The following is a 24,272-nucleotide window of genomic DNA, read 5'->3' as shown; positions in this document are numbered from 1 at the left end:
TACAGTGGAGGTCTACTCACCCTTCCCCCTACCCCTGCACTGTGCATGCCCTTTCAACCTCAACTGCACAGAGCACACACACAGGAATATAGTCTGCTGTTCAATATCCCAATGACACTCGCACAATTGGAGACAACTATAACCTGGTAAAACATAAAAGCCTGCATCTTTTGGTAATGAAGTCAAGATCTTTCTCATTCAGAAGATTTTTCACGGTTAATATTTCTCATTGCCTCCATTTAACAACAGCTCAGCAATTACAGTGCTTTCAGAAAGTATTCACTTTTTCCACATTTTGTCTTTACAGCCTGATTTTAAAATTGATTAAACAGATTTCTTGTCACTGGTCTACACACAAAACCCCCTAATGTCATTGGAATGATGTTTCTATACAGTTTTACAAATTAATAAAAAATGAAAAGCTGAAATGTCTTGAGTGAATAAGTATTCAACCCCTTTTGTTATGGCAAGCCTAAATAAGTTCAGGGGTAAAAATGTGCTTAACAATTCACCAAATAAGTTGCATCGAGTCACTCTAGGTGCAATAGTGTTTAACATGATTTTTGAATGACTACCTAATCGCTGTATCCCACACATACAATTATCTGCAAGGTCCCTCAGTTGAGCAGTGAATTTCAAACACAGATTCAACCACAAAGACCAGGGAGGTTTTCCAATGCCTTGCAAAGAAGTGCACCAATTGGTAGATGGGTAAAAATAAAAAGTAGACATTGAATATCCCTTTGAGCATGGTGAAGTTAATTACACTTTGGATGGTGTATCAATACACCCAGTCACTACAAATATACAGGCGTCCTTCCTAACTCAGTTGCCGGGGAGGAAGGAAATCGCTCAGGGATTTCACCATGAGGCCAATGGTGGCTTTAAAACAGTTTGAGTTTAATGGCTGTGATAGGAAAAAACTGAGGATTGATCAACAACATTGTAGTTACTCCAAAATACTAGCCTAATTGACAGAGTGAAAAGAAGGAAGCGCGTACAGATATAAATATTGCAAAACATGTATCCTGTTTGAAACAAGGCACTAAAGTTATGCTACAAAAATGTGGAGAAGCAATTAACTTTTTGTCCTGAATACAAAGTGTTATGTTTGGGGCAAATCCAATATAACACATTACTGAGTACCACTCTCCATATTTTCAAGCGTAGCGGTGGCTGCATCATGTTATGGGTATGATTGTAATTGTTAAGGACTGGGGAAGTTTTCAGGATAAAAAATAAACGGAATGGAGCTAAGCACAGGCAAAATCCTAGAGGAAAACCTGGTTCAGGCTGCTTTCCACCAGACACTGGGAGATGAATTCACCTTTCAGCAGGACAATAACCTACAACACAAGGCCAAATCTAAACACGGAGTTGCTTACCAAGAAGACAGTGTATGTTCCTGAGTGGCCGAGTTACAGTTTTGACTTAAATCTACTTGAAAATCTATGGCAAGACCTGAAAATGGTTGTCTAGCAATGATCAACAACCATTTGACAGAGCTTAAATTTTGAAAAGAATAATGGGCAAATGTTGCACAATCCAGTTGTTTCTACAAAGTTTTACTCGGGTGTGAATACTTATTTAAATGAGATTTATGCATTTAATTTTCAATAAATGTGCAAACATTTCTACAAACATGTTTTCCCTTTGTCATTATTGTGTGTAGATGGTTGAGAAGAAAATAAATAAATTGAATTCCGGCTGTAACACAAAATGTGGAATAAGTCCAGGTGTATGAATACTTTCTGAAGGCACTGTACTTGCAAAACATCCCATTATGTTTTTTAGCCTGTAATTGTGTGGTGGGAGGCTGTGCCCTCCAGTTCTCCTCCTAATGGGTGTTTGTGTGTTGCTTTAGTAGCAGATTTACGGGGAGGGGTGCAGGGTGGTAGTTTACGGTTGGCACTGCCGCTGACTGACTGGTTGACTGGCCCTACTCTGTGTGTGTGTGTGTTCCAGGTGATAGTGCAGTCTGGCCGCCAGCCCAGTGTGCTGCAGAAACTGTGTCAGCTGCCCTTCCAATACTTTAGCCACCCGCGCCTCATCAAAGTGCTCTTCCCCTCACTCATCTCGGCCTGCTACAACAACCCCCAGAACAAGGTCATCCTGCAACAGGAGATGAGCTGTGTGCTGCTGGCCACCTTCATACAGGTAACACAGACGCGTACACATACATGTTTTGGCAACGCTTTTCAAATAAATAATAGACCCACAGTTCTTTAGTCAGTCTTTCTGTTTTTTTTTATGTCTGTCGCCTTCCGGTGAATGTTTATCACCAACACAGATGGATGGCTTCCTCAGTGGATTTACCTGCCAGGGGTTTAGCCTCCAGTAAACAAGCTGTCTCCTCCCCTCTCACCGCCCAGCTAATACTATTATTTACACTAAGATTAGCTCGCACTATAGAGGGTGATATATAGTGTCTCCTGCCTTGTGTCATTATTTATTTTACAATTAACCTGAGATTAAGCTAAAACTAGTGCTTTTGCAATGCTAATAGTATTAAGGATATGGTTCCGATGAACATTTTTGAGTACATTGTGACATCTTTACATGCTTCAATAATGTGTGTGTTTACCAGAGGAGTGTACTACAAAGCAAGATCAATGACATCATTGCAAAGCTTGTTTTTTAAGTTCAAGTTATCTGTTAGTATCTGAGTTTGGTTAGCTTCAAGCCTGAGGAGTTATCTTTTGGTGGATAAGATTAACCACACACACTTCCATTTATTCACAGCTGGTGGACAATGGTGTCTGGCCTCCACCTGTACTCCTGCCTTAATGCTGTGGATCACTGACACGTTCCTATTTTATTTCCTCCAGGACTGTGCCTCAAGCGAGAACCATCCAGACAACAGAACGCAACAAGCAGGTAGATAAAAAATGTTTGTGTAGTTGTGCATGAGTATGAATCTTTGTTTTATATATATATATATAAAATGCCACTTTTTCTCCCCAATTTCGTGGTATCCAATTGTTTTTAGTAGCTACTATCTTGTCTCATCGAAGGTTGAAAGTCATGCGTCCTCCGATACACAACCCAACCAAGCCGCACTGCTTCTTAATACAGCGCGCATCCAACCCGGAAGCCAGCCGCACCAATGTGTCGGAGGAAACACCATGCACCTGGCAACCTTGGTTAGCGCACACTGCGCCCGGCCCACCCATAATTGGGACTATTTTAATCAATTGATCGAATTCTTTAACATTAGTGAAGAATCCTGAAGCTTCTCCTTCAGACACATTATAATTGTCTTTTATTCCTTTGCTTTGTCACCATGCAGACAAAGTGTCTCAGCTGCTGGATTACTGTGAGCTATCCAACCGCTTTCCTAGAGACCAGTGGGACTCAGCACTGCAGTTCTTCCTCAAGAAGCAGGAGGACTAATTCAGAGTTGCACGCCATCCTCTAACAGAGATATACATGTGAAAAACAAAATAGATACACTTCACCCTCCATTCTACACTACATACTTTTCCATTTAGATTTGAGGTCTGCACATGGGCTTATTCGTAAATGCAGTTTCTTAGCTTTGCCAAAACTCTTGAAATCCTAGAATTCAAGGGCTGAATCCTAACTTGAGATGTTTGTGTCCAACTCAAATGTTCATGTAAGTCATCCATCCATGTCCTTGGGAGATTGCAGAAAAGTTTGAGTTGGACGTGTGCATCTTGTGTATTCTTCCCTGAGTCACGCACAATAATGATGTTCCCTGTCCAAACCTAGTCATGTTTTTGTGTTGTGTGTCTGGATGACAACGTAGCAGAAAAGAGCAGAGATGATTATCAAAAGCACTCTCATGATGATTAGATAACATGTTCATCAATAATACTGTACTTCCTGTTAATTCCTTTATTATTTTCATATCCGGTTAAGATGTGAATGACCTGCCCAGAATGGTTTTTCACTACAGTTATTTTACAGGCGTTGGACAGTTTTGTACTCCAATAAGTTACATAGCCTGTTTGTGTTTATTCTGTACATTTAGATTTGCCCTAAGTGGGAGCTGTCCAGTTTTTCAAGTACAAATATTTTCCTTGTTCTTGCCTTTGTTGTGAAGCACTTACAAAATAATATAATTTATTGAATAATTTACATTTCTATCCCATTAATAAATTATTTATTATTAGCATTGTTCATTGTACTCCAATTATTTTTAACTACAGACTGTGCAGTTCACTCAAGTCTCAGTGATTTCTCTACGTTATACTGATAGTCAAGTGACAATGAGAAGTAGCCTCTCTACCTGTGTAACTTTCTGCTCGTACAGCATACTATATATAACATTTGTTATACTGATTAGTATCCCAGGTGGTGTGAGGAGCTGGGTTAAAATTAAAATGGCTGGGCCTTCTCTATACCATACTCGGTTTACCAGGCTCAGTCAGTCCTTTGCTCTCACCTGAAGCAGCCCCATCAAACCCCAAATACATAGTGCCTGGCGAAAGTCTACACACCCCTTGCACAGTTTTCACATTTTGCCGCCTTAAAATTCAATCTAAAAAGGGATTCAATTATTTGATTTTTTTCCTACTGATATGTTCAAAGTGAAAGAAAATGTATAGAACCTTTTCTAAGTGTGTGTGTGTGTGTGTATGTGTATATATATATATATATATATATATATATATATATACAGTGCCTTGCGAAAGTATTCGGCCCCCTTCAACTTTGCGACCTTTTGCCACATTTCAGGCTTCAAACATAAAGATATAAAACTGTATTTTTTTGTGAAGAATCAACAACAAGTGGGACACAATCATGAAGTGGAATGACATTTATTGGATATTTCAAACTTTTTTAACAAAACAAAAAAAATTGGGCGTGCAAAATTATTCAGCCCCCTTAAGTTAATACTTTGTAGCGCCACCTTTTGCTGTGATTACAGCTATAAGTCGCTTTGGGTATGTCTCTCTATCAGTTTTGCACATCGAGAGACTGAAATTTTTTCCCATTCCTCCTTGCAAAACAGCTCGAGCTCAGGGAGGTTGGATGGAGAACATTTGTGAACAGCAGTTTTCAGTTCTTTCCACAGATTCTCGATTGGATTCAGGTCTGGACTTTGACTTGGCCATTCTAACACCTGGATATGTTTATTTTTGAACCATTCCATTGTAGATTTTGCTTTATGTTTTGGATCATTGTCTTGTTGGAAGACAAATCTCCGTCCCAGTCTCAGGTCTTTTGCAGACTCCATCAGGTTTTCTTCCAGAATGGTCCTGTATTTGGCTCCATCCATCTTCCCATCAATTTTAACCATCTTCCCTGTCCCTGCTGAAGAAAAGCAGGCCCAAACCATGATGCTGCCACCACCATGTTTGACAGTGGGGATGGTGTGTTCAGCTGTGTTGCTTTTACGCCAAACATAACGTTTTGCATTGTTGCCAAAAAGTTCCATTTTGGTTTCATCTGACCAGAGCACCTTCTTCCACATGTTTGGTGTGTCTCCCAGGTGGCTTGTGGCAAACTTTAAACAACACTTTTTATGGATATCTTTAAGAAATGGCTTTCTTCTTGCCACTCTTCCATAAAGGCCAGATTTGTGCAATATATGACTGATTGTTGTCCTATGGACAGAGTCTCCCACCTCAGCTGTAGATCTCTGCAGTTCATCCAGAGTGATCATGGGCCTCTTGGCTGCATCTCTGATCAGTCTTCTCCTTGTATGAGCTGAAAGTTTAGAGGGACGGCCAGGTCTTGGTAGATTTGCAGTGGTCTGATACGCCTTCCATTTCAATATTATCGCTTGCACAGTGCTCCTTGGGATGTTTAAAGCTTGGGAAATCTTTTTGTATCCAAATCCGGCTTTAAACTTCTTCACAACAGTATCTCGGACCTGCCTGGTGTGTTCCTTGTTCTTCATGATGCTCTCTGCGCTTTTAACGGACCTCTGAGACTATCACAGTGCAGGTGCATTTATACGTAGACTTGATTACACACAGGTGGATTGTATTTATCCTCATTAGTCATTTAGGTCAACATTGGATCATTCAGAGATCCTCACTGAACTTCTGGAGAGAGTTTGCTGCACTGAAAGTAAAGGGGCTGAATAATTTTGCACGGCCAATTTTTCAGTTTTTGATTTGTTAAAAAAGTTTGAAATATCCAATAAATGTCGTTCCACTTCATGATTGTGTCCCACTTGTTGTTGATTCTTCACAACAAAATACAGTTTTATATCTTTGTTTGAAGCCTGAAATGTGGCAAAAGGTCGCAAAGTTCAAGGGGGACGAATACTTTCGCAAGGCACTGTGTGTGTGTGTGTGTATATATATATATATATATATATATATATATATATATATATATATATATATATATATATATATATATATACTGCTCAAAAAAATAAAGTGAACACTAAAATAACACATCCTAGATCTGAATGAATGAAATATTCTTATTAAATACTTTTTTCTTTACATAGTTGAATGTGCTGACGACAACAATCACACAAAAATGATCAATGGAAATCAAATGTATCAACCCATGGAGGTCTGGATTTGGAGTCACACTCAAAATTAAAGTGGAAAACCACACTACAGGCTGATCCAACTTTGATGTAATGTCCTTAAAACAAGTCAAAATGAGTCTCAGTAGTGTGTGTGGCCTCCACGTGCCTGTATGACCTCCCTACAACGCCTGGGCATGCTCCTGATGAGGTGGCGGATGGTCTCCTGAGGGATCTCCTCCTAGACCTGGACTAAAGCATCCGCCAACTCCTGGACAGTCTGTGGTGCAACGTGGCGTTGGTGGATGGAGCGAGACATGATGTCCCAGATGTGCTCAATTGGATTCAGGTCTGGGGAACGGGCGGGCCAGTCCATAGCATCAATGCCTTCCTCTTGCAGGAACTGCTGACACACTCCAGCCACATGAGGTCTAGCATTGTCTTGCATTAGGAGGAACCCAGGGCCAACCGCACCAGCATATGGTCTCACAAGGGGTCTGAGGATCTCATCTCGGTACCTAATGGCAGTCAGGCTACCTCTGGCGAGCACAGCCAGAAGGCTGTGCGTCCCCCCCCAAAGAAATTCCACGCCACACCATGACTGACCCACCGCCAAACCGGTCATGCTGGAGGATGTTGCAGGCAGCAGAACGTTCTCCACGGAGTCTCCAGACTGTCATGTCTGTCACGTGCTCAGTGTGAACCTGCTTTCATCTGTGAAGAGCACAGGGCGCCAGTGGCGAATTTGCCTATCTTGGTGTTCTCTGGCAAATACCAAACGTCCTGCACGGTGTTGGGCTGTAAGCACAACCCCCACCTGTGGACATCGGGCCCTCATACCACCCTCAGGGGAGTCTGTTTCTGACCGTTTGAGCAGACACATGCACATTTGTGGCCTGCTGGAGGTCATTTTGCAGGGTTCTGGCAGTGCTCCTCCTTGCACAAAGGCGGAGGTAGCGGTCCTGCTGCTGGGTTGTTGCCCTCCTACGGCCTCCTCCACGTCTCCTGGTAGCGCCTTCATGCTCTGGACACTACGCTGACAGACACAGCAAACCTTCTTGCCACAGCTCGCATTGATGTACCATCCTGGATGAGCTGCACTACCTGAACCACTTGTGTGGGTTGTAGACTCTGTCTCATGCTACCACTAGAGTGAAAGCACCGCCAGCATTCAAAAGTGACCAAAACATCAGCCAGGAAGCATAGGAACTGAGAAGTGGTCTGTGGTCCCCACCTGCAGAACCACTCCTTTATTGGGGGTGTCTTGCTAATTGCCTATAATTTCCACCTGTTTCTATTCCATTTGCACAACAGCATGTGAAATGTATTGTCAATCAGTGTTGCTTCCTAAGTGGACAGTTTGATTTCACAGAAGTGTGATTGACTTGGAGTTACATTGTGTTGTTTAAGTGTTCCCTTTATTTTTTGAGCAGTGTATATATAGTTGAAGTCGAAAGTTTACATACACTTAGGTTGGAAACATTAAAACTTGTTTTTCAACCACTACACAAATTTCTTGTTAACAAACTATAGTTTTGGCAAGTCGGTTAGGACATCTACTTTGTGCATGACACAAGTAATTTTTCCAACAATTGTTTACAGACAGATTATTTCACTTAATTCACTGTATCACAACTCCAGTGGGTCAGAAGTGTACATACACTAAGTTGACTGTGCCTTTAAACAGCTTAGAAAGTTCCAGAAAATGATGTCATGGCTTTAGAAGCTTCTGATAGGCTAATTGACATCATTTGAGTCAATTGGAGGTGTACCTGTGGATGTATTTCAAGGCCTAACTTCAAACTCAGTGCCTCTTTGCTTGACATCGTGGGAAAATCAAAAGAATTCAGCCAATTACCTCAGGAAAATAATTGTAGACCACATTTCTGCAACATTGAAGGACCCCAAGAACACAGGGGCCTCCATCATCCTTAAGTGGAGGAAGTTTGGAACCACCAAGACTCTTCCTAGAGCTGGCCGCCTGGCCAAACTGAACAATTGGGGGAGAAGGGCCTTGGTCAGGGAGGTGACCAAGAACCCGATGGTCACTGACAGAGCTCCAGAGTTCCTCTGTGGAGATGGGAGAACCTTCCAGAAGGACAACCATCTCTACAGCACTCCACCAATCAGGCCTTCATGGTAGAGTGGCCAGATGGAAGGGGTGAAGGTTCACCTTCAGCACAATGACTCTAAACACACAGCCAAGACAACGCAATATTGGCTTTGGGACACGTCTCTGAATGTCCTTGAGTGGCCCAGACAGAGCCCCGACTTGAACCCGATCAAACATCTCTGGAGAGACCTGAAAATAACTGTGCAGCGACGCTCCCCATCCAACCTGACAGAGCTTGAGAGGATCTGCAGAGAAGAATGGGAGAAATTCCCCAAATACAGGTGTGCCACGCATGTAACGTCATACCCAAGAACACTTGAGGCTGTAATCGCTGCTAAAGGTGCTTCAACAAAGTACTGAGTAAGGGTCTGAATACTTATGTAAATGTGATATTCAGTTTTTTATTTTTTATAAATTTGCTAAACATTTTTTTAACTTTTTTTGCTTTGTCAATATGGTTTATTGTGAGATATGAGAAATGAGATATTTCTGTATTTAATTTTCAATAAATGTGCAAACATTTCTACTTACATGTTTTCTCTTTGTCATTATTGTGTGTAGATGGGTGAGAAGAAAAATAAAATGGAATTCCGGCTGTAACACAATGTGGAAAACGTCAAGGGGTCTGAATACTTTCCGAATGCACTGTAAATACAATAATATACACACACTTAAAATGGCATTCCAGTCTCCTTTTCACCTCATTTCACCTCACACCTTATTTCCAAAAGGAACATCTCATTCGGTGGTTCAGGTAAATCATGACATGGCACAAGTGGGGGTTGGGCCTTTCCTCTTTTGTCCTCAATTGTTCCTAAAGCAAGGGGGGAAGTCGATGACATCATAGATTCACATCAGACCAAATCCTTGAATGCCCTACTCCTTGAAGTTTCCACTTGTCTAAAAAACACTTTTTTACTGTATTTATATTTTACTGTATTTATAGTATTTATAATTGGGATATCGCTTTTCAACAGTAAAAGTTAATAAATTGCAGGAGGATGTCTTTAAGCGTATACCAAAATAGTTTTTACACAACTGCAAACTTCAAGGAGTTGGTCTTATAGTGATGTCATTGGCCTCCCCCCGTGCTTGCGGGAACAACAGAAGAGGAAAGATCCCCACACACTTCTGCCATAGTTACAGTAGTGTGTATACAGTTTCGTACTGCTCCCCCATGGAAATCAAACCCACAGCCCTAGCTTTACAAGCGCCATGCTCTACCAACTGAGCCATACAGAACCACCTATTGAGCTGTGCCTTTTTGTTAACTAAATCAGGTGATAAATTAGCTGAAAATTAGCCTGGAGTGCGTCATATTTGCTGAGCAGTTTCCATTCTCGCAACTCCGTTAGGAAGGATGTCCAGAACTTTGCGGTGTCTGGGTGATATGATACACCATCCACAGAAGAATTACCATACTTGACCTTACACAAAGGGATATTCAGTGTCTTGGGCTTATTGCTGAACCTCCCCTGATCTATGCCTGTCTGAAAATGTATCTCAGACATGCTTTTAAAGCTCATTGGTGGCTTGAATCATTGTTTGACATTCACCCTCCAATTTAGGCACCATACAGACACAAGGGAAGTTGTTCTTATATCATGAGAACCACTTTTGCAAACACATGGCCCTCCTTGAACAATTTTTTTAAATGTTTTAAATTAAAATATTTTCTGCTGAACTTATTTCTATGTGAGACAGCTGGGGGTGTGAAGACCTTCACAATCAAAACTTTGTTTTTTATTACTTTCAGAAAAATTCTAAAAATATATATTTTACTCTGAAAATGTTGATTAGGTTGTTTATTTCAGTGGGGGGAAATCCTAATTGAATCCATTTTTAGATTTAAATTTAAGGCTTAGAAATGTGAGAACAGTGCAAGGCTGTATAGACTTTCAGCACTGTATTTCATTGCTCCCAACAAGGAGACTTACCAGTGGATCGTTTTTAGAAATAAACCTTTCATATAAACAATGCATAATGTAATAATCATTTTCAGTGTTTGTATGCAAGCCTGTACAGGGCAGGGTATGTTCTCACAATGTTACCAAGTGTTCATTGTAACTGCTGTTGAGCATTTCTTACATGCCAAGCATCTCTTCCACTTTTATCTAAACTGAAGAGGTCTCTCATACGAAGGGATAGCAAATCTGTAAAACTCTCAAAAACATTACTCATGCAGTTTGTATTCTGTGGTAAACTTATGCTCTCAGGCAAAGTTCTGAAATTCACCTGCAAGTGTTACTACGATCAGTTGCGGACTTACCATTTAGTCAATTGCTTGCGGGCCTCACGTCAGGGGGCCTCGTTAATAAAAAAATTAGGAACTCAGTCAGGTCTCAATTTACCGTTGGAAGTTAGAATAGTAGAATACTTAAGGTTACAGTTTTTCTCATATCATTCACTGACAGTCACTCAATTAGCCCATGTCAGCTAACATTTTATAGTTTGCTAGGTAAATTGGTCTAGCCAGCGATCTAAACATTGTAATCATGGCTGAATTACTGACAGGGCACGAAGGGCACCTGGAAGGGGTCTTCCAAATTACTTAATCTGCCCCTGTCTACAGTAGGTTGGGTGCCTACCAGGTGCTTAAAAGTATACCCCAATTGTTTATGCATCAACCTGTAGAGTAGCCTAATTAATTACACAGCATGTTATATGCTTTGAGTCCAGAGTTTAGGACAACTGGTGACTTTAGTATGGGAAATGTGTCCATTAAATTCCAATCATTTGTTATCCGAATGAGGAAATTACAGTAGGCTATCTATTTTCATTCCGCCGCTCAGGGCGCATCGGTGGCGCAACAGTGGATGAATGATGCTTTTGTTTGGGCTAATGATGTGTATCAGATACATCTAGCCTATTTAGATGGATGATTGTGGGCTGTAGATTTGTAAACTACCTATATAATTATCTGATAAAAGGGAAGCTATTTTCTGTGTGACTTTTTTTTTAACTTGCCTTTTATACGCTAAATAAATAAATAAAAAATACGCAAAACATGTCTAAAGTCAATTATGAATGTGTATTAGGCCTAAATAATGTTTAAATTGAGATTAATTTGATTCGGCCTGTATCTCAAACACGCTATATGCTTTGTTTCTACAATATCTGAGTTTTTATCCACGATGATGAAATATTTCCAGACGAATAATTAGGTGGAGTAAAATGGCAGGAAACCTGGATTTATTGGTCAGTAGGCTACTGGATGCATAGCAATTATTGACATAATTGACATAGCAAGATAGAGTATAGACCTAATGGCTTTTTGATTTGATGCCAGACGTCACATAGAGGCCTACGATGTTTCTTTCAATTGCTGTTTCATGTCGTGATAAATAGATTAGACTGCTATTGCATCCTCTGTTCAGAAAGTTCATCCTCGACAATACATTGTTGATGTCTAGTTGGCAACATGTCAGTCGTAGGCAAGCTTGACGTACCCCATGTCCAGAGGCTATTCCTATCCGGGATTCCGGCTGAAATGAAAATAAACCCAAGACACTCCAGAAAGCGTTATCAGGGCGAGAGTCCCCTTTAGCACTGACTCCAGCGACAGAGAAGTGGGTTTGTTGTGGTTCCGTTCAATGTATCGTTTGCAGGTGATGCCAAGCATAGATAAAGAGCCGCCTAGCCCTGTCTTCTGTCTAGACTTGTGACTTTACAAGTGAAACTGGAATGATCACATCGCAAATCCATATGTGGAGGCCCATTCAATGAACAATTTGTCCTCGGTAGTGATTAACAGGCCGCAAATGCTTGAATTTGACCCGCTATGATGCTGCTCCTTTATCCATTTTGAATAGCCAATACAATTAAATTGACAAGCCTACAAATTGGTTTGGTCTAACAACCCTAGCCATTTTCGGAAATAGTGTCCTCTGACATCAAATCATTTATTTTGAGTGGTTCGAAATTAATTTGAGATTATATTGGCCTATTATAAATCTCAGACGTTTTTCATCGTAAAAGTGAATTTAAATTAGGCCTAAACCTACCATAAAGTGCTGAAATAGCCGTTTCATAAATACATAAAGTGATTTATTTTGTCAATTGAAATTTCGGTCAATATTTTAATGAATTACTGCAGAGATTTCGCATGCAGTTCATTAAACATGAAACAATTAATATGGGTTTATTAAGATTACCTGTCTTTCCTCACAATAAATAATAACTTACTTTTTCTTAAACGGCTCAAACAATTTCTCTCATCCACTTAATTACAATATTTTACAAGACTTGATATTCATAATCTCTAGAAATCATGCACATCTATACAGACATGGGGCTCCATATGATCCCAACCCAGCATAGGAAATTTAGATGAAACTACAATGATGACCGTGTTGGCCACTATGGATAACGTTCTGATATGTTCATTATAAATTAGCGGCTCATAATAAAGTGTAGATATAATCCTCACGTATGTCCAACCATGTAGGATCCGAGGCTCAGGCTGCTTTAGTTATAGGCCTTGGTTCGCACACTGGTACCTTGAAATTCATCTGATCCTGAACAATGCTGTGGACAGGCCCATCCGTGAAAAAAATTGGTATCCTCGTAGACAATTCCAACGACATTGTAGGTTAAATAAGATAAAATCATTTTCCTATCCATGCTGTGAGCTGGCCAGTTCTCATGCAGGACACGCGGGAGCATGCTGGGGTTCGAAGCGACCTGTTGGGCTGGTCTCACGTGTCCACCGGACTCGCTACCATGCTGTTCGGTGTGTCCGGCAACTGCGACGACAGGGAGGTCACATCACTGCCGGAGGAGTTACCCATGGAGCCCGATTCAGAAAAAGACACCTGCGATGAAAACAGGTGTTTAATTAGCGTTGTTTCCTAACCGATATTGCAACAAAAAAAAAAATTGCACAGCCTATTAATATGGACCCTAAAGCCGATGCCACACGAAGCAATCTGGACGCAATGTATGTTGCTCCGTGTGTCTAAATTGCATTGCATAACAAAACAGAAATCAATCATATGTCATGCAACTGATTGTATGCAATGTCCAATCAGTGAGCAGAACTCATATCGTTCAGTTCCGGACTCCAACCAGTTGTCGTGTCAACACAGCTGTTAGTGTTGCTGAAAACCGAGACAGAAAATACATGCCAAATGGGGAATGTATAAAACAATTCTAGACATAATGGCTAGTCATGGGTTATGTACATGGTCTGGCAGACAATACATGTCATTTCAGGAGTGAACCCAGACCATTCTCTATCCAGTTTCAACTGAAATTGTTCAAAATGTACTGCACTGGCTAGTTAGCTAGCTTAGCTTATCCCTCGCTTGGTTAGCTAAACATGGTTGGCAAATAGGCAACATTTTGGCTAGTTAGCCAAATTGTACAGATAGCAGTTTGTCTATATCGATGCTGTTATAATTACCAAACAAATAAATGAAACCGTGATGTATGAAAGGATTGGATTTTGCATGCCATTTCAATAGCGTTTGAATTGCTTAGTGTATCAGCAAAGTTGCTCTAGAAGATGTCGCTTGCAGCTTGCATTGACTTGCTTAGTTAAAGTTTTTTTATATATGCCACATAAAAAGGAATTTACAACATAAAATGCGTCCAAATTGCTTCGTGTGAATCAAAGATTATTTAGGCCTATAATAATATGTATAGCCTATTACAGCCCATAATGTAAATCGATCAGCATTCGAATTTAATGAATAAAAGCATATATTTATTATTTAGAAATGTATTGAGTGAATAAAGCATCGGTGTCTAATCTGAATTGAGATTCAGAGATCGAGTGGATGGTGTTCAGCTCCGTGAATAAACATGAATTTATTTCAAAATGATTGTGTGTGTGTGTGTGTGTGTGTGTGTGTGTGTGCCTAGAGTGTGCAGCTCTCTTTTTCTTTTTAATGTGGGTGCCTACCAACTGCTGGAAGGCGGGCTGGTCCAGATCACTCTGCAAGGCGAACTCGCTCAGGGCCTTCCATGGGGGCTGGTAAGTCTGCACCTCTACTGGGTTCCCTTGGACCGTGTTGTCGTGTCGAATTGGACTGCCTGCCACCAGAGGCGTACCCGTCAGTCCCTGAAGATTCTACAGAGAAAACGAAAATGTATCACAACAAACAAATCTCACCAGCATCTGGTTGTCTCAACATTTAAAGTGCAATATGCATGCATGCATTGCATTCAACATTTTGGCACGCGCCATTAAATTACACCTTTATTTTTAGAAGACCGAAATGTTTATGTTGTCTCAATAAGCTCACCGTTTTATCGCTGTGATGCTGTTGTTGAAGTTGCTTCATGAATATCGATCTCTTCTTGTCTTTACAACGTTTGTTCTGGAACCAAACTCTGATGACCCTTGGGCTAAGACCGGTCATCTCAACCAATTGTTCTTTCATAAGTGCGTCTGGTCTTGGGTTGGCATTGTAACAGGTCCGAAGGGTATGAAGCTGCTTCTCGTTTAATACTGTTCGCACCCGAGTGGTCTTCTCAGACTGCTTGTGGACGTGGTTCCGATGAGGAGGCTGTCGAACAGACACAGGATCTGTGGGACAAATATTCAAAAGGAAATACCTTTGAAAATTGAATTTCCACTGACTGATTCAAATTTAGAAATGAATCGAAAGGAAACATGGCTGATGATAACCACCTTCTCCCTATTCTGCTAATAATAGGCTAAGGTTGATACATGTCATTTCGTGATAGACCAGTTAATAAGATGCTTTGTTAAACTTTTATTAAACCTATAGGCTATATAAGTTTGCATCTCCTTGCAAATAGGCTAGTAACTCCCCCCCAAAATGTATTACATTAAAAGAACATTAATTATTTTTAAGTTGTAGAATTAGTCTTGTGTTTTGATCGAGGTCTTCTATTCTCTCTTTTTCTAACTTCACACCTACAAACTCTAAACGTTCAGTAGGCCTATATAGGCTAAATTACCACAAATATATCGACCATTGCAGAAAGTCAAAATGTTACCTTATTGTTTAAAAAAAAATAGTCTAATAACTTAAACAACTTAATATATACAAACATCACCCAATAGGCTGTACTTTGTTTAGTCTACCAATGGGTGTCATTTAATAAACTAATAGGCTTAAAAGTCTGAAAACTTGCTCAATAAAAGGACAATTTTACAGACAAGAATCATTATTATTATTATTATCCTATTATTATGTTATATATTTTAGTTGTTATTAACGTTGTTATTAATATTATACTCTCGCGATTATTATTACCACCAATATTATTTTACTGACCTGCAATATGAAGAGACCTGGAGTGAATCATTCCCGGACTGAGGGGACTTCCCGCTGAGGCCTGTTCCATCAGTAAACCATGATCAGCTCGACACAGCAGCTCCTCGTCCCGCAGAGAGAACTCATCCCCCGGCAGGAGATGCCTGCTGCACACGGAGCACCTAAAACACTCCATGTGGTACACGTTGTCACGAGCTCTCATCACTAGATCGCTGCTGCAGAAGCCAATGTTACAGTTTGCACATTTAATCCCAAATAATCTGAAAAGGACATAGGAATATGTCTTAATATGTTATAATGCATGGGCCTATAGCAGGAATGACTTCACGCATCCTTGCCTGATTTTAATGTCTATGATTAACTCAAATGTATTTCAACTATATAGCCATCGGCAACAAAAAATAATCAAAACAGTTTGGGAATTCATATTGTACCTACTAGGCCTATATATTACACACGTTTCGTTCCAAGCATAAAACATTAGACTCAAATCATCATAAAAACATGCTTACGATAAAACAAACCTTTTAATGTAATTTTTACAAAATAAAACATAAACTTTGACTAGCCTGTATGCTATTGTCTCTCATATAGATAATTTTTTGCATTAATGTCAACAAGCTTCTCACACAGTTCCACTTTCTTGTACAGTAACTAAATCAAATCACAATTTTGGCATTTGGAAATTCCAAAGCTCTGAAATCATGTTAGTGAGGAAAGTTAGTCAACTCCTACCTTACATAATCTCTTTTGCAGTATGTCTTGCCATCTCGGACGAAGCAAGTGCACGTCTCATCCAGGTACTGACTGCATTCCGCGCACTTCAGACACGCAGCATGCCACTCCAGGTCCGGGGCGACCCGCAGGATGTACTGGTCGTGGATCTGACTCCCACAGCCCACACACATTGCGATTCCAGACTTCTCTGTGGAATGCACATTGTATATTTATGCTACCACCACGTACACCCATGTAATCCCCCTGACATACTCGCTAAATCCCCGCATGTGTTGTGTCTACTCTGTAGTCTGTCAATACATTTTGTCCTGTTCTGTCATCCTTGTCATTTCCAGAATGAAGGGCCGTAGCCTACGCTTAAAACTGATCATAGATCTCTACTAAGATGTATTCATATCACCATTACCAACGATAAAGGCCTTGCTTTCGATTCACTGGGTCTGTTTAACACTAAACATATGCATAGGATTGTAGCCCAATATGACTAATTATCAAATCAATCTTAAATGTGCCTGGGTCAAAGTAAAAAAAGAGAGACACAAATGTTTACTTACTTTTGGAATGATCCCCCATATCACCCAAGAAAGAAGAATTGAATATAATATCCACCATACAGGAGGGATAGTGCAGGCGGATAGCTGAAGAAATGGAGTGGGAGACTGCCCCGTCCCGTTCCTGGCTGACAACTTCTATTCCTCGAGTGAGAGGTGGGAAGAGAGCAATGTCCCACGCGTACAGTGACGTCACATGCAAACCTGGACCTCTGTGCGTTTGGGGAGGGGTAAATTATGCGAAACAATACTAGATCAACATTGTTTTTTGTCCAAGCCAGCGTTTGCTTTTTTGTTTGAAAATAATGAAAGTGGAAGAAAGTTCTAAAGGTAATTAAAAGCCATTAGAAAATTAAATGTCATTTTGTATTTTTGAAAATACTATTTTTGCATGATAAGACACATTTTATTAAACTAAAAACATTTTATTTTCTAAACATACATTTAATTACACACATATGTTGAGTGGAAAGTGAAACTTTATTGTTATGATTATGCTTCTAAACTTATTATTGTGATAATGAATATGGTGATGATGATGATGATGATTATTATTTATAATATTCTTAATATTCTTATTTGTATTATTATTCTTTTTCCTGGTGACAATACATTATTAAAAAATATGCATTGCAAAAGCATATTGAAAGCCTTGGTTTCAAAGGGTAAGATAAAGAATAGAGACTTCATAGAGAACTATGAGAGTGTTCTATGAGTGAGCCCTCTACTGGAAAATGAGCAGAAAGGTCCTTTTGGAGCAGAAAGGTCAATTTTGTTGTTTATGTTTTGAATAACAGCTACATTATTTCAGCAATATTATTATGTAGTCAAATTGTGAAAAGCAAACAAAAACCATCCATAATAGTAAATGGCGAAGCTATTTTGACATGCATTTCCTGAACTAACTACTCAAATAAATGTTTCCATTCTGCAATATTGTATAATCCTAATTCAAATTCGATTAGTATTGTCCGAATATATAAATCAATGAATCTTTAGATACCGTTTTCAGTACGTTTTAAGACACGTTTTGAAATGGAAAATCCATCCATTTTTGTGCATGTGCAATAAATAAATACATTATCGTAAAGAAATGCATGAAATCAGATTACCTACCGGTTTATTTGTTCAAGATGTCTTTATTCAAAAGGCCATGTGGCAACATCAACCTTCTCCTGAAAATCAAACTGCGACTGTGTCTCGAACCTCACCTTTGACATTGACCCTCACCCCAGATACAAATACAGATACAAATTATTTTAAGTTACAAATCGTAATTAGGATAAAGGGATGTCGATGTCGTCCAGAAAACAATGAATCCAAAAAAAAGCAACATATTTTTTTATTTGAAGCATTCTTCAAGTTTGATTCCAAAGCTGTTTAAAGAAATAAACATTTAGCATAAAAGTTGCACTAGAAATGGATAGGCTATAAGCAAACGTTAACCAATCATTATGATTGCCCTAATCGAATAAATGCTTTATATTTCAACGCAATTGCATTTATAGACATATAGGCCAGTTAATCACTAAACAAAACTCAAAAATGGAATAGGCTATATAGAATAAATTGCAATTCAAACCGCAAATCTGTCTAATTTCAGTTGGCAATGCATAACTATTGTTTATGAAAATCATAATTTAGTTTTATGAATGGCTACTTAATCTTTATTTGTTACATGTTCATGAATGACATCCATCCCACCCTGAGACGTTTAAATATAACGTCTTCATAGGCTGCCTATTTTTTTTTAAATTTATCATTTATTTCGTTATTCATTTGGCCTAGATAGTTTAAAAGTCTAATTCCTACAATAATTTATACATTTATTCATCACGATCTAGACATGCCCCAAGACTGCAATAAAACAATCAAGACACACAGCTCACTGGGCAGAGACATCAGTTGAAGGTCTAGTTTTGATTTACATTTGCTGAGTTGTGAACTAACGTGACTTCAACGTGAAATCAACAAAACAAATGTTACCATGTCGTTGGATTTAGGTTACAAGTTTGGTGAAAAAAATGCAAATCCAATCAGTTTTCAATGTTGACTCAACTTCATCACGTATATTTATTTGGTTTAAATGATGTGGAAACAACGTTTTTTTAATTTATGTTTTACCATTGGGCATGAAAAATAGCTTACAGTTTAAGATCTAAGATAAGACTAAGCGTTTGCCTGGGTGAAAATGTCTCCCTTATTGCACTTACCCAGTAAACATGTCCACATTGGCACGATGTGGGCTCAATGCGGGCTCAAATATTGGCCCCATGTAGGCTGCCAACATTGGCCTCTGCACCTTTGCTATTTAACAGGAATGTATATATTTATTGTTTATTTCTGACACTTAATTCAATGCATAAACTGTATAATGTTCAATGGTTTAAGGTATTCAGGAAACATGATACATTGTATCAGAAATACAGCCAAGTTGTTGCTATCATACACAGGCCTATAATTTATATACCATAAGTAATAGACCTACATAGTTTCTCATATGTCACATGCACGTATTTAAGTATTTTTAAAGACTCCATCATTGTACAAGATTAAACAAAACTGGGCATCAGAACACAACAGAACCCTTAAATTGGAAGTTGAATGACACTCAGTAATGGTTGCAAAACAAGAACTATGTGCAAACCATGGCCCCCAAATATTCTAATGAGCCACCGCCTTCAGCTGGGCTTGGTGTGTGCTAGCCGGTGCTGCAGAGGAGGCTGGTGGGAGGAGCTACAAGAGGACGAGCTCATTGTAGTGGCTGGACGGGTATAAATGGAATAGTGTCAAACATATCAAACATATGAAAACCACGTTTGACTCTGTTCCATTTATTCCATTCCAGCCATTACAACGAGCCCATCCTCCTATAGCTCCTCCCACCAGCCTCAACTGCCGTGCTGGGCTTGGTGTGGGTTAGCCTGTGTTGGGCTTGTTGTGGCTGGTGTGGGCTTGGTGTGACCTTGGTGTGGGCTAGCCAGTGCCCAACTTGCCCACTGAATAACCATAGGGGTCAATGGGGTAATGTTTGCTGGGTATGGTCTAGGGCAGGGTTTCCCAAACTTGGTCCTGGGGCCCACACTGGGTGCACGTTTAGTTTTTTTCCCTAGCACTATCAAAGCTTGATGATGAGTTGGTTATTTAAATAAGCTGTGTAATGCTAGGGCAAAAAACAAAATGTGCACGCAGGGGGTTCCCCAGGACCCAGTTTGGGAAACCCTGTTCTAGGGCAGGGATGGGCAACTTTGATGGGGATGGGGGCCACAAAAAATCTGAACTCATTATAAGGGTCTGCAGTGGCTTACAGGTCTATCTAAATCAATTCAAATCAAATTGTATTTGTCACATACACATGGTTAGCAGATGTTAATGCGAGTGTAGCGAAATGCTTGTGCTTCTAGTTCCGACAATGCAGTAATAACCAACAAGTAATCTAACTAACAATTCCAAAACTACTGTCTTATACACACAAGTGTAAGGGGATAAAGAATATGTACATAAAGATATATGAATGAGTGATGGTACAGAGCGGCGTAGGCAAGATACTCAATACCATCTACTGTACAGTATATACATATGAGATGAGTATGTAAACAAAGTGGCATAGTTAAAGTGGCTAGTGATACATGTATTACATAAAGATGCAGTAGATGATATAGAGTACAGTATATACGTATACATATGAGATGAATAATGTAGGGTATGTAAACATTATATTACGTAGCATTGTTTAAAGTGGCTAGTGATATATTTTACATCATTTCCCATCAATTCCCATTATTAATGTGGCTGGAGTTGAGTCAGTGTGTTGGCAGCAGCCACTCAATGTTAGTGGTGGCTGTTTAACAGTCTGATGGCCTTGAGATAGAAGCTGTTTTTCAGTCTCCCAGCGGCTGGGGATGCCGTCTGTGCCTGCAGCCTTGCGAGGGTTAACACGTTTAAACGTTTTACTCACCTCGGCTGCAGTGAAGGAGTGGCACTGTATTGTCCTCAAAGCGGGCAAAAAAGTTATTTAGTCTGCCTGGGAGCAAGACATCCTGGTCCGTGACGGGGCTGGTTTTCTTTTTGTAATCCGTGATTGACTGTAGACCCTGCCACATACCTCTTGTGTCTGAGCCGTTGAATTGAGATTCTACTTTGTCTCTATACTGACGCTTAGCTTGTTTGATTGCCTTGCGGAGGGAATAGCTACACTGTTTGTATTCGGTCATGTTTCCGGTCACCTTGCCCTGATTAAAAGCAGTGGTTCATGCTTTCAGTTTCACGCGAATGCTGCCATCAATCCACGGTTTCTGGTTTGGGAATGTTTTAATCGTTGCTATGGGAACGACATCTTCTAATGAACTCACACACCGAATCAGCGTATTTGTCAATGTTGTTGTCTGACGCAATACGAAACATATCCCAGTCCACGTGATGGAAGCAGTCTTGGAGTGTGGAATCAGATTGGTCGGACCAGCGTTGAACAGACCTCAGCGTGGGAGCTTCTTGTTTTAGTTTCTGTCTGTAGGCAGGGAACAACAAAATGGAGTCGTGGTCAGCTTTTCCGAAAGGAGGGCGGGGCAGGGCCTTATATGCGTCGCGGAAGTTAGAATAGCAGTGATCCAAGGTTTTGCCAGCCCTGGTTGCGCAATCAATATGCTGATACAATTTAGGGAGTCTTGTTTTCAGATTGGCCTTGTTAAAATCCCCAACTACAATGAATGCAGCCTCAGGATGTATGGATTCCAGTTTGCAAAGAGTCAAATAAAGTTTGTTCAGAGCCATCGATGTGTCTGCTTGGGGGGGAATATATACGGCTGTGATTATAATCGAAGAGAATTCCCTTGGTAGATAATGCGGTCGACATTTGATTGTGAGGAATTCTAAATCAGGTGAACAGAAGGACTTGAGTTCCTGTATGCTTTTGTGACCACACCACGTCTCGTTAGCCATAAGGCATACGCCCCCGCCCCTCTTCTTACCAGAAAGATGTTTGTTTCTGTCAGCGCGATGCGTGGAGAAACCAGCTGGCTGCACCGACTCCGATAGCGTCTCTCCAGTGAGCCATGTTTCCGTGAAGCAAAGAACGTTACAGTCTCTGATGTCCCTCTGGAATGCTACCCTTGCTCGGATTTCATCAACCTTGTTGTCAAGAGACTAGACATTGGCGAGAAGTATACTGGGGAGTGGTGCACGATGTGTCCGTCTCCGGAGTCTGACCAGAAGACCGCTACGTTTCCCTCTTTTACGAAGTCGTTTTTTTGGGTCGCCGGCTGGGATCCATTCCGTTGTCCTGGGTGAAAGGCAGAACACAGGATCCGCTTCGTGAAAGTCATATTCTTGGTCGTACTGATGGTGAGTTGACGCTGCTCTTATATTCAGTAGTTCTTCTCGACTGTATGTAATGAAACCTAAGATGACCTGGGGTACTAATGTAAGAAATAACACGTAAAAAAACAAAAAACTGCATAGATTCCTAGGAACGCGAAGCGAGGCGGCCATCTCTGTCCATACCCACACATGCAGTCAGAGCTGTCCCTAGCCTTTCTGGGGCCCTAAGCAAAATATTATCTGGCCTCTTGGTGGACTGTGTTGGGCTTGTTGTGGGCTAGCCAGTGCTGGGCTAGTGTGGGCTTGGTGTGACCTTGGTGTGGGCTAGCCCGTGCTCACCTTGCCCACCGTATACCCATGAGGCCAATGGGGTCATGGTTGCTGGGCATGGTCTAGGCTACTACGGATTGGTTACATCTCTCCAACCTACATGTATGGCTAAAGTCATTTATGGCAAAGCAAGAACTGGCCCCGAACCAGTTATCACATTTTATTTGGTGTGCATCGTCTTGCCCGGTTCCATGTCGGTCCCTTTACTCTTCTCATAGAACTTAGTAGCCACATTGGCTACTCATTGAAATTAGTATATTTATAGATCTGGATTAAATGGATATGCAAAAAGATTTTGTTGGTGACAATAGAAGGCCTATCTAGTTTTCCCTGGGTTGTGCCGTGGCGGAGATCTTTGTGGGCTATACTTGGCCTTGTCTCAGGATGGTAAGTTGGTGGTTGAAGATATCCCTCTAGTGGTGTGGGGGCTGTGCTTTGGCAAAGTGGGTGGGGTTATATCCTTCCTGTTTGGCCCTGTCCGGGGGTGTCATCGGATGGGGCCACAGTGTATCCTGACCCCTCCTGTCTCCTGGCCACAGTGTCTCCTGGTGGTTGAAGATATCCCTCTAGTGGTGTGGGGGCTGTGCTTTGGCAAAGTTGGTGGGGTTATATCCTTCCTGTTTGGCCCTGTCCGGGGATGTCATCGGATGGGGCCACAGTGTCTCCTGACCCCTCCTGTCTCAGCCTCCAGTTATGAGGCAGTAGTTTATGTGTCGGGGGGCTAGGGTCAGTTTGTTATATCTGGAGTACTTCTCCTGTCCTATCCGGTGTCCTGTGTGAATTTAAGTATGCTCTCTCTAATTCTCTCTATCTTTCTCTCTTGAAACCTGATCCCTAGGACCATGCCTCAGGACTACCTGGCATGATGACTCCTTGCTGTCCCCAGTCCACCTGGCCGTGCTGCTGCTCCAGTTTCAACTGTTCTGCCTGTGATTATTATTATTTGACCATGCTGGTCATTTATGAACATTTGAACATCTTGGCCATGTTCTGTTATAATCTCCACCCGGCACAGCCAGAAGAGGACTGGCCACCCCACATAGCCTGGTTCCTCTCTAGGTTTCTTCCTAGGTTTTGGCCTTTCTAGGGAGTTTTTCCTAGCCACCGTGCTTCTACACCTGCATTGCTTGCTGTTTGGGGTTTTAGGCTGGGTTTCTGTACAGCACTTTGAGATATCAGCTGATGTAAGAAGGGCTATATAAATTAATTTGATTTGATTTTGTTCACACCCACCTACCCAGTCATCATGGACCCGAAGGCTACAGGGTGACAGGGTCAAGGACGGTCATCACTATCTTCTATAGACACAAAGTCATTTGTACAATTTATCTTCATAAAATGTGATTTTAAACCTAACCCTAACCTCACTGATAACTTTACGCCTAACCCTAACCTTAAATCAAGACCAAAAATAAGCTGTTGAATCTGACTTTGTTGCCATGGAAGCTACTTGTGGAGACCGTGGTCTCTGAAATAAAATTGTATTCTGCTCCCACCTAAAACGGAAGTGATTTTAG

The 24,272-nt window shown here is 40.8% G+C and overlaps 2 protein-coding genes across 7 annotated transcripts in view; one reads left to right on the top strand and one right to left on the bottom strand.

Annotated features, from left to right (window-relative positions):
- Positions 1-4,138, top strand: part of LOC139372137 (S-phase cyclin A-associated protein in the ER) — a 127,677-nt gene extending 123,539 nt beyond the window's left edge. For all 6 annotated transcript variants that reach the window (XM_071111991.1, XM_071111990.1, XM_071111988.1 and 3 more), the window contains 3 exons: positions 1,966-2,157; positions 2,829-2,877; positions 3,290-4,138. In XM_071111991.1, the coding sequence (XP_070968092.1) occupies positions 1,966-2,157; positions 2,829-2,877; positions 3,290-3,393 (345 nt within the window). In that variant the 3' untranslated portion in view covers positions 3,394-4,138. The remainder of the gene's footprint in view (positions 1-1,965; positions 2,158-2,828; positions 2,878-3,289) is intronic.
- An 8,497-nt stretch (positions 4,139-12,635) lies between these two features.
- LOC139382080 (ISL LIM homeobox 2a) lies at positions 12,636-17,249 on the bottom strand. The gene is made up of 6 exons (XM_071126040.1): positions 17,113-17,249; positions 16,556-16,745; positions 15,821-16,080; positions 14,819-15,102; positions 14,476-14,643; positions 12,636-13,384 (listed from the first exon to the last, which is right to left on the bottom strand). The coding sequence occupies exons 1-6, from the start codon at positions 17,168-17,170 to the stop codon at positions 13,268-13,270; spliced, it is 1,077 nt and encodes a 358-aa protein (XP_070982141.1). The 5' UTR covers positions 17,171-17,249; the 3' UTR covers positions 12,636-13,267.
- Between the last annotated feature and the right edge of the window lie 7,023 nt (positions 17,250-24,272).

The sequence above is a fragment of the Oncorhynchus clarkii genome, chromosome 2 (genome assembly GCF_045791955.1).
Source record: "Oncorhynchus clarkii lewisi isolate Uvic-CL-2024 chromosome 2, UVic_Ocla_1.0, whole genome shotgun sequence".
Taxonomy (NCBI): domain Eukaryota; kingdom Metazoa; phylum Chordata; class Actinopteri; order Salmoniformes; family Salmonidae; genus Oncorhynchus; species Oncorhynchus clarkii.
The sequence above is the reverse complement of the archived record's forward strand: the minus strand, read 5'-3'. Positions and strand labels throughout refer to the sequence as shown.

What these genes read in the sequence shown, in the direction of transcription:
- LOC139382080 (XM_071126040.1), bottom strand. Translation starts at nt 17,170, where the DNA reads ATGGTGGATATTATATTCAATTCTTCTTTCTTGGGTGATATGGGGGAT. An exon ending in TATGGGGGATCATTCCAAAA is followed by an intron (nt 16,746 to 17,112) that starts GTAAGTAAACAT and finishes TGCATTCCACAG; the next exon opens with AGAAGTCTGGAATCGCAATG. An exon ending in AGCCCGCCTTCCAGCAGTTG is followed by an intron (nt 13,385 to 14,475) that starts GTAGGCACCCAC and finishes TTTTCATCGCAG; the next exon opens with GTGTCTTTTTCTGAATCGGG.